The sequence below is a fragment of the Vanessa cardui genome, chromosome 6 (genome assembly GCF_905220365.1).
Source record: "Vanessa cardui chromosome 6, ilVanCard2.1, whole genome shotgun sequence".
Taxonomy (NCBI): Eukaryota; Metazoa; Arthropoda; class Insecta; order Lepidoptera; family Nymphalidae; genus Vanessa; species Vanessa cardui.
Window position 1 is genome coordinate 3419966 of NC_061128.1, and position 17489 is coordinate 3437454.

The 17489-nt window shown below is 32.0% G+C and overlaps 2 protein-coding genes across 2 annotated transcripts in view; one reads left to right on the top strand and one right to left on the bottom strand.

Annotated features, from left to right (window-relative positions):
• Window positions 1–17489, bottom strand: part of LOC124530237 (calcium uniporter protein, mitochondrial) — a 149795-nt gene that overhangs the window by 31097 nt on the left and 101209 nt on the right. The window lies entirely within an intron of this gene.
• Window positions 15223–17489, top strand: part of LOC124530235 (protein javelin) — a 100780-nt gene continuing 98513 nt past the window's right edge. Inside the window, exon 1 of the mRNA XM_047104289.1 lies at window positions 15223–15448. Coding sequence (XP_046960245.1) covers window positions 15357–15448 — 92 coding nt within the window. The 5' untranslated portion in view covers window positions 15223–15356. The remainder of the gene's footprint in view (window positions 15449–17489) is intronic.

Here is a 17489-nt window from a genome sequence, read left to right on the forward strand (position 1 = left end):
TATGTCCAATACACATTGCAAAACGTTTTCGGAAATCTATCAACATCGACTGCTAAAAGATAGTAATTCGAGCGCAGGTAGTAAGCTCGGATTACTATCTAGGGTTCGACAAGATTGTGGCTTATGTGTGTAGCGAACCTACACATTAGCCCCTGTGTATTGCTTGCAATGGGCACAAATACTTTTCAGAAATGTTTTATTACACACAGAATGCCTATTATAATATCGTTGGCAGGTAAGATAAACGATTACGAGATATTTATGATGAATGGGGTATCATCCGTCGTAATTTCACATACTGTATCAAGCAGTTATTTAGAAATTTTGCCTTCTATATATTTTTTAAAAAAGCTCTTGTACCTACTGTATTTTTGATAGTGTTAGAGTTATTTTTTTACACATTGTATAACTACAATTTATTTGAATAATTTAATTAATAATATGTCGATTGACTATTTTTAAAATATGCTGTAATGTATTTAATTACAATAGTAATATTTTAATTTTTCACAATAATTTTCTGGCCGAATGTCTGATACTGGCCGGAAAGAAAGAGAATGTCAGGAAATCGAATGCGGCGGCAACGTTTGGTGATAATTATTTATTTGGAAATAATGCGAATGATAGGCCAAATTTAGATATAAAATACGGGATGAATTGTGAAACACGGATTAGTGGGTAAAATAAATGTGAAAATAGTGTTAATAAATGAATCTTGAAGAATATCGTTATTTAAACTCGTGACCATCCTAAGAATAGCAATAATCGTTCCTTATATCAGGCGCAGTGTATCAATCCCTCTTGAGAATGACACCGTGAAATCGGTCAGAAGGATATTATCTACATAGAATTGACTTACAGTCATTTTATTAAACACAAATATTAACGTCTATCCCTTGAATACTAGTACTCTTACTGAACATTAATTTTTTATACAAATTAGTACTGATTTATAATTTCATTACAAGAAGACTCGAAACAGCTACGTTACGGTACGATTTTAATTTAGTTTTCATTTACATAAATAAAATTAAGGAGAGCTGTTTTGATAGTGAAAAAATACAAACTGTAAGGAATTGCTTTTTACATTTACCAGTTATTTATTAGCTACAAAGAATAAAACTGTGAAGCTAACGCAAGCTGTAAGCCAAATGGAGGGGTTACTAAGAATATTATTCGAAAATAAAAACTGTATTATCGATATATTATCTCGATAGATTCTAAAACCCAGTACAAAATTCGAATGTTCTGTTAATAACCTAATTGATGAGATTATATTTTTACTTATTATTTCTGATATATATTATACAAAATACCTCATTTATTTCGTGTGCATATTAAGTAAACGATAGGATCACACAATTGGTCAAAGGCCTCGTTTGAGGCATATTTTACCGCGCGTACATATTGCTTATAAAGCTATTAATTTACATTATATCGATAAAGATCAATATTGTTTATCGGGGGAGTTTGAAAGCGTATTTTATATAAAGACCCTTACATTCCTAACCGATACGGTAAAATAAATCATTTCATAGCGCCGCTATAAAAATATAGAGGTGAATTTGTTTTTTTACAAAACGGGAGCGTTAAATTATAAATAAGTACTCTCGGCCGTTATTCTTGATAAAACTGTATTGGAATTCGATTCGGAAAACCTTTTTTTTTTTAACATAAATAATAGATCCGTTCCGATAGAAGATTTGTCACTTTAAGGGCGCTAGAATTAAAGTATAATTTATCTTTTCCGTTTTGTTCATCCGAAATTCATTAACGTAATCTACTTGTTTTTATTAGTAAATATTTTTTTTATTATTTTATGGAATAGGTTGGTGGACGAGCATATGAGCCACCTGATGGTAAGTGGTCATCATCACCCATAGACAATGACGCTGTGGCAAATATTAACTATTCCTTACATCGTCAATGCGCCACCGACCCTGGGAACTAAGATGCTATGTCCCTTGTGCCTGTTGTTACACTAGCTCACGCACCCTTCAAACCGGAACACAACAATACTGCGTACTGTTAATATCTGATGAGTGGTACCTACCCAGGCGGGCTTGCACAAAGCCGTACAACCAAGTAAAATAATATAACTTCACTGTTATACATAAAACACATTAGCGAACCGAGGAACCGACATGAAATAGTGATAATAACATTTATTTCTTGAATCGTGGACTAGGAGTTTTGAGTAGGAGGAGCACATGATCAATGTGTGTATAGAATTCATCCCAGCTAAGTGTTATAGGAAAACATCTTGACGAAACGTGCACGTGTCTTATGAAAATTTCCTATAGATGTAGCCAGTATTCTGCATTGCAGCTGCGTAGTGGGATTAGGCCCACACGGAATAAGCCTTCTTCTCCTCATCTCTTTAAATTATTGAGACCAGCAACGTGAACATTTATATTTTTGTACCCTTTATTCACATATAATATTATTTCATAATACATTACGGTTTGGGCGATCGTACCTCTTCTATTATTTCTGAGAATGATTCAGTCAGCTCGTTTCAACTGCAGCTCAAACAACTACTGGCGGAATTGACGAAATGTCGAGTAAAATCATAAAAAGGTAATATCTCGCTCAAAACCTGAAAATTTTAAAATATACTGTGGTGGTAAAATAAAGTGGATGAAAACGATAAAACAAGATTTTTAAAAAAATTGTATTACCTACACTTACAAATTGTATTACTACTTACAATATGATAAGGTATTTTATCGACAAATATCTTCTTATACCATTAAATATGAGTGTTATATGACCTTTCGGAAACCTTGATTTGAAATACTCAAACTGTTTTTAACGACGAATAATTATAAATAACAAAACAACACTGAAAAGCATTAAATAAATTTTTATAAATAAAAAAAAACCGCCTTCAAAAATGGACTAAAAAGAAAAAAATAATCAGTTACATCCATATCCAATTTACGATTTTTTAATCACCTCTCAAAGTCGGTGCCAAGTGCCAACATTGCTAATATATATACATAATACATACATACAAAATTTAAATCTATTTATTGTATAGATGACACCATTAGACAAACCTTACTATCGATACAAATTAAATGATTTCAATATAGGAATTTATTTACTTTGTTGGCATAATATATGGGTTATAATTTCATAATTAAGATGTACATTAACGTATGTGCATATGTGTATATTTTTATTTGTTATGCCAACAGGCGTCTGTACGGACTTGTTCGTAGCAAGCGATCACCGTTACACAAAAACTGCAAGGAGCAAATAGCACTGATATAACTTCAATACGCTGCCAACAGTCACAACTAAGACAAAATCAATATATAAATTTAAAATAAGATACATCACATTGCGACTAATGATTGAACTTCAAAAGATATTCGAAAACTTAAAAGAGAGATACTTCACGTGATTCTTATTCGACGAAAAGAATAATAAAGAAAATCGCATAATATTTTGCTCACGAAGTCATTTGAAAGTATATTGAGCGAAGCTTAGAAGCGGAGACATCGATTTGCATACAAGACAGTACGATGAATTTAAAAACGTGTGGAAAATGCAAGCTATTAAAAGTGTTCTGTCTATATTATCAGTTACGTGACCAAATATCGAATAAAAATACTGAAAATATTCCAAGCACTCCCCTCATTAAATTAAGGCTTAATTAACAACCACAACCGTTGAAACAATCATTAAAATATAAAGCAGAAACTTTAATGCGAGATTTAGACGATAACAAAACGTCAAGTAATAATTTGATTAAGTTCAGGTATTCGTATTTAGATTTAATCGACTTTATATGACATAATAAGAAATGAATTCATTAAATCTTCACGATAATACAATCATATAATACAAATTTATAATATAATCGTGAAGATTGTAATCGTTAATAGTATAGTTACATTTTTTTAAATACTTTGGCTGTCTAACAATTAGTTCTTTTAATGATAAATATTCCCCAGTATCCATAGACATTGGTACCGTATAAGATATTAACCACATCTTAGCCCTTATATTTACAGCTGAGTTAACACAAGCATTTATATAAAACTTTAGTAGTACTGTTTTACTACACTATTTATTTATTATATACAACACTACATTAAATATTTCATGAATATATTCACTGATTAGATTATTCTTAAAGCATGTCACATAAATACGTATACATTAGATACGTGTATGAATTTCAACAGCTAAACGCTTAAGCTTGATGCTCTGAATACTCACTGAAGGAATAATCTTTGAGCAATACATATTCAATTCACTCGATCTAACTGAAATACCATCAGCATATTAATATGTATGATAATTATTTATCAATATATAACACTTTCTATGTATGTAACGCTACGCTTTTTACAGCATAACACTAATAAAGCGCCCGGGCTTCACAGAAATGTTGTTTATCAACAAAGAAAATGATATGACAAATCTAAATCAGTCAAAAATAATATACATAGCTATCCACGGGTGAAATCAATTTTGAAATTGTAATATTAGGTCCGTAAGATTTTAACTAACTTAATAAAATTACCTATTTAAAATATTAGTGTAGATGTCAGGAAAATTCGATACTTTTTATTTGGTACGCTTTGCCAAGCCGTTGGGATCTGTACTTGTCAAAACTAGCTAATAAAAAAATAGTAACTACTACACAAAACGAACCAGTTGAAGATGAATTCATAATGAAGGAATTAAAATTAGCTTATACGACGTACGCTGCACGATGTGAGAGCTTGTAGGTTGTAGATCAAACATAATATCAAACTATCTATTAATCTTGTAACGTATACGATAAGCCCGCGACTTGACATATGATTGAAATCGTGATTAGTTTATCTGGTACATAACGCAAATAAGCTCTATATTTACTAAGATGATAGCGTGGATGTTATGGATTCACACGTCTTGATACTGAAAGGTTTACCGCATACCTTTTGAGCTTACAATGTTAATAATAAAATATAATTTTGTTACCATAATGCTTATGTATATTTCATGGAATACGCTATATATAAATAACATGTTCTCGTTCAGGGATTCGATTGCGTTTAAGGGGTCGGTCGGTAAGTCATGTCCTCTCTTAGTACAACTTGGAAAATATCAAAATTCATAAAGTATGATTCAATGGTTTGACCTTGAATGAACAACAGACAGACAGGGATCGCATTTACAATATTAGTATAGTAATACATGTGTACATCCAAAACTCGCCTCTATTTTAAGTACGACACAAAATTTACTTTACAATTTAGAGAAATTTACAAAGCGTTGTGCCTGTCTCGTTACAAATCTTCTTATCTATTAATCTACCGCCAAACATCAGAATTTTGTATTGCTTTGTTCGTTTAAAGGGTGAGTGAGCCGTACAAGGGAGTTAAGATCTTATCCGACTCAAGGAGCATTAAAAGCCTCAGAAGTGGTTCATAATTATTACAATAACAATGCTATTCGTGACCAATTAAATCTGGTACCACAATTGATAGACTGCCATATTAAAAATAAAAGGTTCATAATAATCAAATAAAAATATTGAAAAAAAATCATTTCGTTTATCGTCGGTTATTTTTGAATCTACATTCTGAACCGTTTGTAAGCTTTGCGTTCAATTGAATCCTTTCATTAAACATGATGGTAATAAAATGGGTTTTCACAGAGAAGTGATTACCTATGTATATAAATTTAAATTCAACTAAATTTAAATGCATTTGCATTCACAAAAGTTTTGCACTTTATAATATTAGAGTAAATAATTTAGTCGTTGCGCTTTCTTCGAGATAGATAGGTGTGCAACCACCATGGGAATCACTCATTCAATGATTGAGTAGTACCGATGGCGGTTTATATGAATATTCTACCGCCAAGTAACAATATTAGTGTTGTTGTGTTCTGGTTTAAGGGATAATTAAGTGTAACTTCAGATACAATACATATCAGTTCCCTAGATCTGAGGGTTCTTTTCAGATTTCATAATATTCTATTTCTATAAGCAGTGGTAAACACTTAAAACACATAGTTCATTTTTCAATCCACATATCACTAATCCTGACAAATTACAAAAGAACTAGTGTCAGAGCTAACTATAATAAGGTGTTGTTTATTTATTCCTTTAACGTAGTAGGATTTTTAAACATCATATATTTGATATATATTGTTAATAACTACATAGCTTAAAAAAAAATATTTAATAAAGAAAAAAATAGACTTTAAATCTGTATTTAATAATAGTCACCCCTTGAGTGAAGCTTTCATAAAGCAGAATTCTCTCATGCTTTCATGATTCTCGACAAAGCAATTTTTACACCTTAATGACATTTTATACGACCGAAAGACATTCCGGCAACGGGCGAACATTCCAAACGCCTTCGCCATTTTAATTTAGACCAATAGAGATGTTACATAAAATATTTAAAAATAGAAGCATAACTTTTGTCAGATTGATATTTACGCAATTCATAGACAAAATTAATTTTTCAAAAGATATTTTGATAAATTTACAGATCCAAAAATAAACTCATATAAAAGGAAATTATAACAAGTATTTCCTTGCTATTCAAATTTATTATAGTATTAAATCAATCCGTTAGCACATTCTTTGACCTGTATTAAAACATTTATGACAATTTACAATACGACAATTATTTGTTATAATTGTCATATTGTAACTTTACACATACTTATAACATTTAACTATTAGATAATTTACGGTGGATTATAAACACATATTTACTAAAACAATTTCGAAATCGTTGATTTAATTCGATATAAAACCTCTTCCACGCAGACCTAATCCACTAATGTATAAAAAAAAATAAAAAAATACTATTACTGAGGAATGGAATTTAATACCTTGGGCATATTTGTCTTTTATTGAAATTGCACCGCAACTTTATATTAAAAAATTCTTCGGAAACGATCACGTTGTAAACGACATCTTTGTTTTGAATATTTTATATTTATTTCAAACAAATAAAATGTTTAGCTTTTCTTTACCTCTACCAGATATACTTAGACATGATTGATAACTTTGAGAACATGTAATAAGTTTTGAAAATCAATCAATATACTTGACAAGAATATGTTATTATATTCTATGTTGAAAACATTTCAATTCAAAAATTATAAATATTATTTTTTTTTAATTTGAAAGGTTAAAGATTTGTACATTGGATAAAATTTACGTTAATAGGATAGGGTTACGTATTCACACGGTGAGTGCATAAATCCAATAGATAAGAGTATGTTCGATAGTGGACGGAAATTCATGCAATTGTATAAGTCGGATTTACCTCTTCCCCTGAAACGAGAATAAGACGACGAAGAATTTATACACCTAAACTTGCTTTACGAGTTTGAAAAACTAGGTTTGTTTCTTTTACGACTTGCTTTAAAGTTTTAACTACAATCCTAAATCCCTGGCACATATTTTACGTATTTATCTTGGAGAAGCGACCTGCTCCGAGTTTATGAACAACACGAGTATACTCAGAGTGTATATACAGTTGATTATACATTTATATATATAAATACAATGCTTCTACAGCATAAGTAAATTGAGAGGGGAGCAGCCTCTTAAGAAAGGCTAACAATTAGCAACGATTGGTTATCATAAGACATTTCCACAAACATAATCCATTAGGTTACTGCTATTACACATATTCACATAACGTATAGCACATACTATATAACCACAAATAGTAACGGAATCAACAATGAACATTCATTCAAAAATATTTACAATATATTCCTTCCACGATCACATTAAAATAATAACTCTTTTAAAATATAAATGTTATTTATTTTTTTCATTCATTTCATTCATGTTAATGTCATTTGATAATTTTCTTTAAATCAAAATATTAAGCAATATTTAAAGCGTTTCAGTTAATAACTTAATCTGTGCATTAATAAGATGTAACCACTCTAAAAGATAAGCAACTCTGAATGCTAAGACGCTTAAGACTTTATCTTGAAGGAAACGCAATGGTGGTTCTATTTTACAAAAGGATTATTTATAAAGATATAATAATAAGGAATACTTTGTGTAGAAATATAATGAATGTGGCAGGATCAGATGTAGAATCCGTCAACTTTACCGTCAAAAAACAAATGTATGACAGGAAAGGTAAACTCAACGTCTTCTCCCGAGTATTCATCCTATTTACTAACTACGTACTACTACTAGGTACGTGTTGTGGCAGCAAATGTTTCTAAAATCAATAATACAGAACAATTACGAACAAAATAAATTACAAATGTTATAATAACTGTAATTTATTTTAGCATTGATAAACTTATACTATTTTTGTAAGATTTCGTAATAATGCAATAACTGTATATATATATAACGAATTCAAATAAGTATTTGTAAAAGAAATACATACGCAAATATTCCAAAGCGCTTGTAAGGTTGTATTGAATGAGAACATTTTGGACTTGAATATTTCATACAAGAGATTCCCGCTATTCGCTCGTCGGTGTTCATTCATACTAAATCCCGTATGAGCCGCGACAGCAGAGTTTTGCAAAACAAATTGGTGCTAACAAGAAATTTGAAACACAAATCGTAGCTGAAAATTTTTCACTAGCTGGTACAAACAGGAGCATTGCTTTTAATCGAGAAAACTACTTTCATTGCTGACTAAGACTTATGGTCGTTTTAATAGTTATAGGAAAAGTCGAAACGATATTTCGATAGCGAGTCGTTATCGATACTTTGAAATTTGATACTCGATACTTTCGACTTCGAAATCGGATATAGCGATATTAATTTTACTCAGTGATATATGACTGAAACAAAATTGTGTGGCAATAGCTATAACGAAATGAGTAAAATGAGTCTGTTAAAGAACGATACTATAATTTTAAAACATCTTATACACCTATCGCATGCAAAACATTTCGAACCTTAAATGTTAACGTTGCTCTTGCTTTGGGATGAAAATTTAATTGAATATTATTTTTAACATAATGATGAGTATTTTACTATCTGTGCCATGCGGTTACCCACGCCAAACGTGTGCCATACTAGTTTGCGTTTACGGTTACTGCTCCATGCCTTTGATAAATGGACTATCTAACTCAAAAATTATCTCAAACAAAATTATTCTTTTAAATAGTAGCGTGTGTAACCAGATACTCTTTTCGACTTTATAATATAGATATATAATTATTATTTAATTTAGCGCAACAAATTATTTAATTTTTGTTTGATACTTATTTAAAAATGTAAGTACATTACTCTGATCCCAATGAAAGTAGCTAAAGCACTTGTATTACGGAAAATCAGATGTGACGATGGTACCACAAACACCCAGACCCAAGACAACATAGAAAACTAATGATAATCTACATCGACTCGGCCAGGAATCGAACCCGGGACCTCAAAGTGGCGTACCCATGAAAACCGGTGTACACAGCACTCGACCACGGAGGTCGCCAAATTTGAATTGTATCATTTAATTTGTATTGTATTATTACCGAATTATTTTACTGGTAACGTTATACTGAATTATCAATTCCCTGAACTGGAAAATGTCTTGAAGTGCTCTTACCGTAATAAGATGGGATTTTAAGCCTTTAATGTTTATATAGAATAAATGTAGTCAACATTACACCTCAAGTATTTCACTCTTGAATAAATACCCTTTCCTTGTTCAGGATACGAGGAGATCTTGAGTTTATTCCACAATGCTGCTCCACTGCACTTACATCCGACACGTGTAAGGTTCCGCACGATATTTTCTTTCAGCGATGATAATTGCAATATTTCAGCACAAGAGCCGACTCTTCAAACATTTTATTATTACCCATCCATAACTGATCTTCAGTTTATAACAATGAGTATTGTTTGTTATGAGCCGAGATGGCCCAGTTGTTAGAACGCGAGCATTTTAAGCGATGATTGCGGGTTCAAACCCAGTTCAGCACCACTGAATATTCATGTGCTTAATTTGTGTTTATAAATTCATCTTGTGTTCGACGGCGAAGGTAAACATCGTGAGGAGACCTGCATGTCTCTAATTTTATAGAAATTCTGCCACATGTGTATTCCACCAATCCGCATTGAAACAGCGTGGTGGAATATATTCCAAGCCTTCTCCTCACAGGGAGAGGAGGCCTTACCCAGCAGTGGGAAACTTACATACTGTTGTTGTTGTTGTATGTTTTGATAAGTTGTTTGATATTGAAATTTATCTTTCGGTCTAGAAGATATAATTAGTTCAAAAATGAACCCAATGTCGGAAGCAGGGAAGAAATTCTATGACGAGGATCTAATTAACTGTGCAAGACGGAAAACATTTCAATGTTTGCATTCATTCCCTATGATGAGAAATATCTGAAGTGAACGATGAAATTTTCTTAATAGAAAAATTTATGTTTATTTAATTTCTGGTATATTTCTTATTAATATTTTTCGTTATGAAAACTTTTTACAAATAACCTTTTTGGTTTAAACCATAAACAAGTCGAAATACAAAATACTTTTTCCACATTAATAAGATTACATCGTTGTTAAGATTAAAATAAATCTAGCGTTATTATTATCTGCTAAAAAATTGTGCACGGAATGAGTACTTTTATAATAGAACTGAAATTCACATACAATGTTAACACCGCTGCATTCACAATTTTTGACAGTTTACATGCTCGTTGGGTTTATTGTGAGCTAGCTACCTATCCCGGTATTTCGCGTGTCGAATAAGAGTCCACATATGACGTTTATATTGTAGGAGAAAACCACAAAGAAAGGTTTTGGTCGTATTTTGTTCCAGTGCTTTTGCGTACGCGGTCATTTCGCCAAATTTTCATCACAGTTGGATAAGGAGTCGAGATGGCCCAGTGGTTAGAACGCGTGCATCTTAACCGATGATTGCAGGTTCAAACCCAGGCAAGCACCGCTGATTCATGTGCTTAATTTGTCTTTGTAATTCATCTCGTGCTCGTGTGACAAATTTCATAGAAATTCTGCCACATATGTATTCCACCAACCCGCATTGGAACAGCGTGATGGAATCATCACGCTGTTCCAATGCGGGTTGGTGGGAGCTGAGGAGAAGGTTTGGAACATGTTCATGTTCCAAACCTTCTCCTCAAAGGGAGAGGAGGCCTTTAGCCCAGCAGTGGGAATTTACTGTTGCAGTTGTTTGTTGTTGGATAAATAGTATAGAAATGCAAAGACAAGGACAAACATACTTTATGTATAGGTAGAAAAAGATACTAGTGGTGCTTTTCATGAACTGGTAATACATACGATACGCAAAAGAAATATTTAATTATCAGTGTCTATGAAAGATGCACCAACATTACATAAACCGACAATACAACCATTTGCACGGTCACTACTGACCAACAAACGGTAACCAGCATTAATCATTTATGATCATAAGTTTTTAACAGTATCATAACAACCGTTGGATCTGTTATCTCTTTCACGCTTAAACATTATTCATATGAAGAAAAGGAACAACATTTATACGGAAGACAACCACCGCTCTCTGAAGCGAGACAAGAAGTGCAGAATTCTTTCACTAAATTAGATTTTAATGCTTTACCCACTTTGTCTTAACAATTAACTAGAACACTGGTAACTACTGTATCTGTCAGAAGAAAGTTGAAATAAAACTTATTGATTTTAAGAACTTAAATAAATATAGTTCACCTTGTTTTACTTTTAATAATACTAGTTGTAGCAACGGCTTCTTTCGTATTTTAAATACTGGTCTTCAGGCATAAAAAGGTAACCTATATCTACCTATCGAATTTAATCAAATTGGGTTCAGTGGTTTGGTCGTGAAAACGCGTTATATAGACAGACGGTAATAAATTTCTTAGTAACGATATTTAAGCATAGATAATAAGAAAGCAAACATTGTAAGGACTATAAATAAGTATCTTCTTACTAGTATACAATACGTAGATAACTATAAATGTTATTTAGATTTATAACATTTTATTGCAAGTATAAAAGTTATTGTACTGGCTTACTTGAAATGTATATATTTTATTTTGATTTATGAATTCCTTAAAGTGTAAATTCACTAACAATAAAGCTTTATTCGCCCTACAAAGCGGAGCAGGACAATACAAGTACAACTGTATGCCAGTGGAATAATTGATGAGTAGGTGGTGCGTTTCACAAAATCCGAGCACCGTTTATTGACACACAGCATGTATTGGCCTTATTAAAGAAGTAATAGATTAAACTGAATAATAAAAAAATACATAATATATAATAATTCAACTAAAAAACCCATACTTACTTAATAAAATTATTAATTACAGGCATATAACTCACAGTCTAATCGGTAGGTTTGATGGGATGAAATTTTATGCAGATTTTTATATAGAACGAAAGGGGTTCAATCATGATTTCTGATGTAAGAAATATGATAATTAATATTAAGGCTTGATATGTTAATGGAATAGAGACAATTGTTAAAGCTTCTTGAAAATTCTAAGAGGATAAAACAGGATGAAAATTTGCATGAAAATTCATCATTTCTAACTTCCAAAAGGAAGTCAGAAATACTGAAAGCTGTTTAAATCACGTTGCACTGTTTTTGAAAATTCATTACTCAGTTGAAATTAGGAACAACATTTGTATAGACGATCCTTTTTAATGTTTTAAATATATATTCTTTGTTTATAAATAATGGCAGTGTACCGCATTGTAAAAATTCAATCGGTAATAATGCTAGTACGTATAATATATCTTTTTCATGTAACTTTTTTATAAAGTAGTTAGTTAAGCGCATTACGTTATGCCCTTCTGGTTCTTATATTTGCGTTAAACGACACCATTAATCATAGTTTTATTTTATCAACAACACCGATTACAATCGACTAATAATAAATTTTCTTTTTTCAGAATCGTAATAAAAAATATGAACACAATAAATCCAAAAATAGGTACAATTAACTTACACAAAAATAGATGCAGCGTATTTTTTTTAATGCCGTTCAATATATTTATAATAATAAAATTAATATTATAACATATAATTTATATACAAAACGACAACTGCAGCCTGTAAATTACCCACAGCTGGGTTAAGGCCTCCTCTCCCTTTGAGGAGAAGCTTTGGAACATATTCCACCACGCTGTTCCAATGCGGGTTGGTGGAACACACATGTGGCAGAATTTATATGAAATTAGCCACATACAGGTTTTCTCACGATGTTTTCCTTCACCGCCGAGGACGAGATGAATTATAAACACATATTAAGCACATGAATGATGAGTGGCGCTTGCCTGGGTTTGAACCCGCAATCATCGGTTAAGATGCACGCGTTCTAACCATTGGCCATCTCGGCTTATAATGTATGTCCCAAACGATAATTTTAAGACGTTTTTACACACACAACCCAGCTTGTTAAATTGAAAAAGATCTAAAGATTTATACACGTACTTTCTAGACTTCGCAATTCAATCCGTCGAGAACACATTAACATATCTACGCATGTTATTTACGTAATTTCCTCTTACGTTCCTTAAATATATTAATCTTAGAATAAAAATATATTCTTCTGTAATTTTTCACCTAATACAATACAAAATTAAACTATTCACTAAATGTGTTATATATGTACATTTTCTAGAAAGTTGCTATCGAATAATTTGAAAAGATTTCGTGTCGTATCAAAAGCAAATTAATTATTTAAAGATGTTAACTTCACATTTTCGCAGGGAAGCAACAGATCGTGTAATTATTGGAATCGAGAGCGAAGCGATTTCTAAGTGCATTGAATAACCAACTCTTCTGTTGCCGGCTTGGCAGGTAATCTCATGACTCTTAATCACATTACAGCATTCATAATAAATTATGATTCTGTACACAATTGAAACGCATTGTACTAAGATGTACCAACAATTTTACCGATCATTGGAATACTAACGTCATTTTTTAAGACTTTACATTTTATAATATTTGATTATTTAGACTTAAACTTCTTGCCTACGGACTCTCTTCTCTACTTTAACAGCTACACCTGAATAGTTTGTTCTAGAAAAGGAAACTATTATATAATATTTTATCACACCTAGTGAACTTATAATAAAAAATAAAGTTATTTTTTCATATACCAAAAAAGTTAAACTGCGTACAATATTACTATAATAGTACAATAGTACTATAACTTAATGACACCTTAAAATTGTTTAAAGTGATCCCTTAAGCTAACCATTCACGGGCATTCCATTTGGAACGATTCCACGCCAGTGGCTGACGTCCAAATTGTCATGCCATTCACGAGTACGCTTGGAGTGGCGCCACTCCATTTAATTTTTCATTTTGCTCGATAGTTAAATAATAATTCTACTAGATGTTCTAAGCCAGAATTTCTTTTAAATTTATCGTGATAATCAATATGAGTTGTTTGCCAGAGGCATGGTGATTCTTTATACATTTCAATCACCTCTAAAACAAACTCTTTCCCTGACATAATGACAGAAACACAGAGACAACCGTTCTTTACCACAGCGCAAAACAAAATGGCCAAAATTTGGAGTTCGGTTCGTCCACTCACGGGCAAGTACGCGCGGATTGGCGCCACGCCGCGTCGGCGGAAATCGAGATCTCGCATTCACGACAAGTTGGACTGCGGCCATTGGAGCGTCGTCGCATCAGACTTTGGAACGATTGGAAATCCAAAGTGTGGAGCAATGCCAGCAAATCCACGTCGTTTTTACCATTCACGATCAGTTTTTGTATAATTTTGGCGTTTTGGTGTGGCGCCAATCCAAATGGAGTGCCCGTGAATGGCTAGCTTTAAAACCAAACCCCGCTTTCTTTAAAGTTTATGTGTATAATTCATACTGAAATGATGAAAGCGAAATACGTTTAAATTAAATATATGTCTTCTAAATCCAAACCAAGCAGAACCATGTACTGGCATCGTTTATTGTGTGATGTGCTGGAATTTTTAAAAGAGTGACTGAATATTTTATTTATAAACAAAGTTACGTAAACATTATGTTCTATTTTAAATCTCCTTTGTTTGAATATTGTTACACTCGATTGTCACAGCTCTATATTTAACTTCCCACGTTATTTGTCTATTAAAAATGATTGCCCTTAATACATTACGAGAGATAATTCAATTCTAACAACAACCAAACTAAGAACGGTCATCGTATGAAACTCGGGCAATTAAGAGTAATGTAAGGCGTGCGGTATGCGCGTGCGACGGTACGTTTCACATTCGCATCGCGATCCGTGCGGGCACAACGTGGCCAGTCTGAACCACGACACCCTGGAATCATTGTGTGGGGCAAGTGTACAGTCTCGTGTGTGCTGGGTGTCGTTGGACGTGTGTTTGTGACGGTGTGTGTTGTGGCATGGGGTAGAATGGGGGCGGGGCACAGCGCTGAGGGCGACGGCGGCGCCACGAGCGATCCGCCCGCCCACGATCGACGAAAAACTCACAGCAGGAGGCGAAGGTAAATAGCATTTATACTTATTATCATAGTAAATATTTATATATAACACAGGCTTTGTAAAAGATAAACAATAAAAGTTTAATAATTATAATATGTGTTTTTTTTGTTATATAAATATATATTAAGCATATTTTTATTTAATATAAACAAAGCCTTAAAATGAAAGAGCTTTTTATTGCGTATCGCATTCTGTGCAATTTAATATAATACGATATAAAAGTAGTGAATAGACTGGCGATGAATGGATGACAATAAACTATTCCCTACACTCCGCACAATTCAATGAAAGTCGCCCGATCTATGCAATGGTAGAATATTTCTTACTGTATAATATACACCAATAAAAGTGTACCTCATATTAGTTTATAAGCCTTAAAGCTTATTTCTTAAACTTGTGATACAAAATAATGTAATACTATATTAACTATTTAAATATTATATTAAAATGTTGTATATTTATTTCTGTCAATTTTGCGTCGATGATTTTTGGTTCCAGGGAAAAGCTCGAAAAAGTGATTCGAACTTATTACATAAAATTATCTATCTTATCTATCTATTATGCTCAGCCTTCGAAAGTTAAAGCGTATCTAGTAAGTTTCTTTCAAATAAAAATAGAGCTAAATATGTCTAGGTTTTGGACTTATTTTTACGTCAAAAACATTACACGTTTTCATTAAGCGTTGTATAATTGTTACTCTTCAATTCGAACATTGCTATGTTCACCGGCCACCTCTGTTTTCAATAGTATAATGCTTTATACTATTGAAAACCTAGGTGGCCGAGATATTATTGCTTCACATCCAGAAAAGTTTTATGTGCTTAATGTGTAATTTATATCAGCGAAAACATCATGAAGTAATCTACAACTGTCGTATGATATTTTTCCATAATTTTATCTACCGATCTGCGAAGCAACGCGGTGGAATAAGTTCCGAACCATCAACACAAAAATGAAACCTTTGCCTAGCCGTGAGACATTTCAAGGCAGTTATTTATTTATTTTCTTTTTCACTCTCATCACGATTAAAGATGTTTCACGCCAATAATAAGTAATGATGGATAATTAAAAATAGAAAACATTTTAAAACCTATTATTAATAATGTCTTAGGGAAATGTAGAGAAAATGTTTCATCGTTAAGTGGGTCAAACAAGATGAAGTAATTAAATATGTCCGCATGTAGCAATTTTCTGCTAGGCGAATAAAAGGAATGTTAACAACCTTTTCTAGCGGTGCAGTTATCAATCAACCATTCAAGTATTAATTAATGATAACGTAGACAGGGTACGCTACGAGTAATAATGTTTTCAAACAAATATGCAACCTAAGTTTGAAGTGTTAGGGCTCATATTCATATAAAATCGTATGTAAACATTCGCTGATTTCAACGCAAGAACTTTACTCGTTATGGTTAATAAAGCCAATAGTTTGTATGAAATACGCTTTTTTAAATATCGTGGAAAATCGAAGTAGATTATAGTAATAAAAAATCGACAAACATTCGCTTTAATACTTTAGCGGTATTATTTATATGAAAACAACAATTTTGTTTTTGTAACTTAATATTAAATTTAAACTTTCTTGTAATCAAAAGTTATTTCATACAAACTGTTACGATAGGTATCTATATCTAAATCTGTGAGTCAAAACATACATCTATTAATTCACAAAGGCACGCGCTTTCTCATTTAATATATTATTTTTTAGTAAAATAAACTTAGTAAATTGTAATATTTCTTGTAACTCTAAGTTGTCTCACACACACTAGGATATCCTGTAAGCGGTAGTGTCACTCATACTAATGCACCAAATAATTTAATAATCGTATTTTTTTATTTTCTTTTAAACGACCATATCACGTAGTAGTATATTTATAGAAGAACTGTAGTAACAAGCACAAAGCACATTAAAAGTATTATACCGTTTATGTAACGTTTCTTTGAAAACAATTGCATCTCGAAGAATTATGATTAGATTTTATTAAACTTCTTTTATTTAACGTCTAAATATAAGACTTCCTTCTTTCTTATGAATATGCTAAT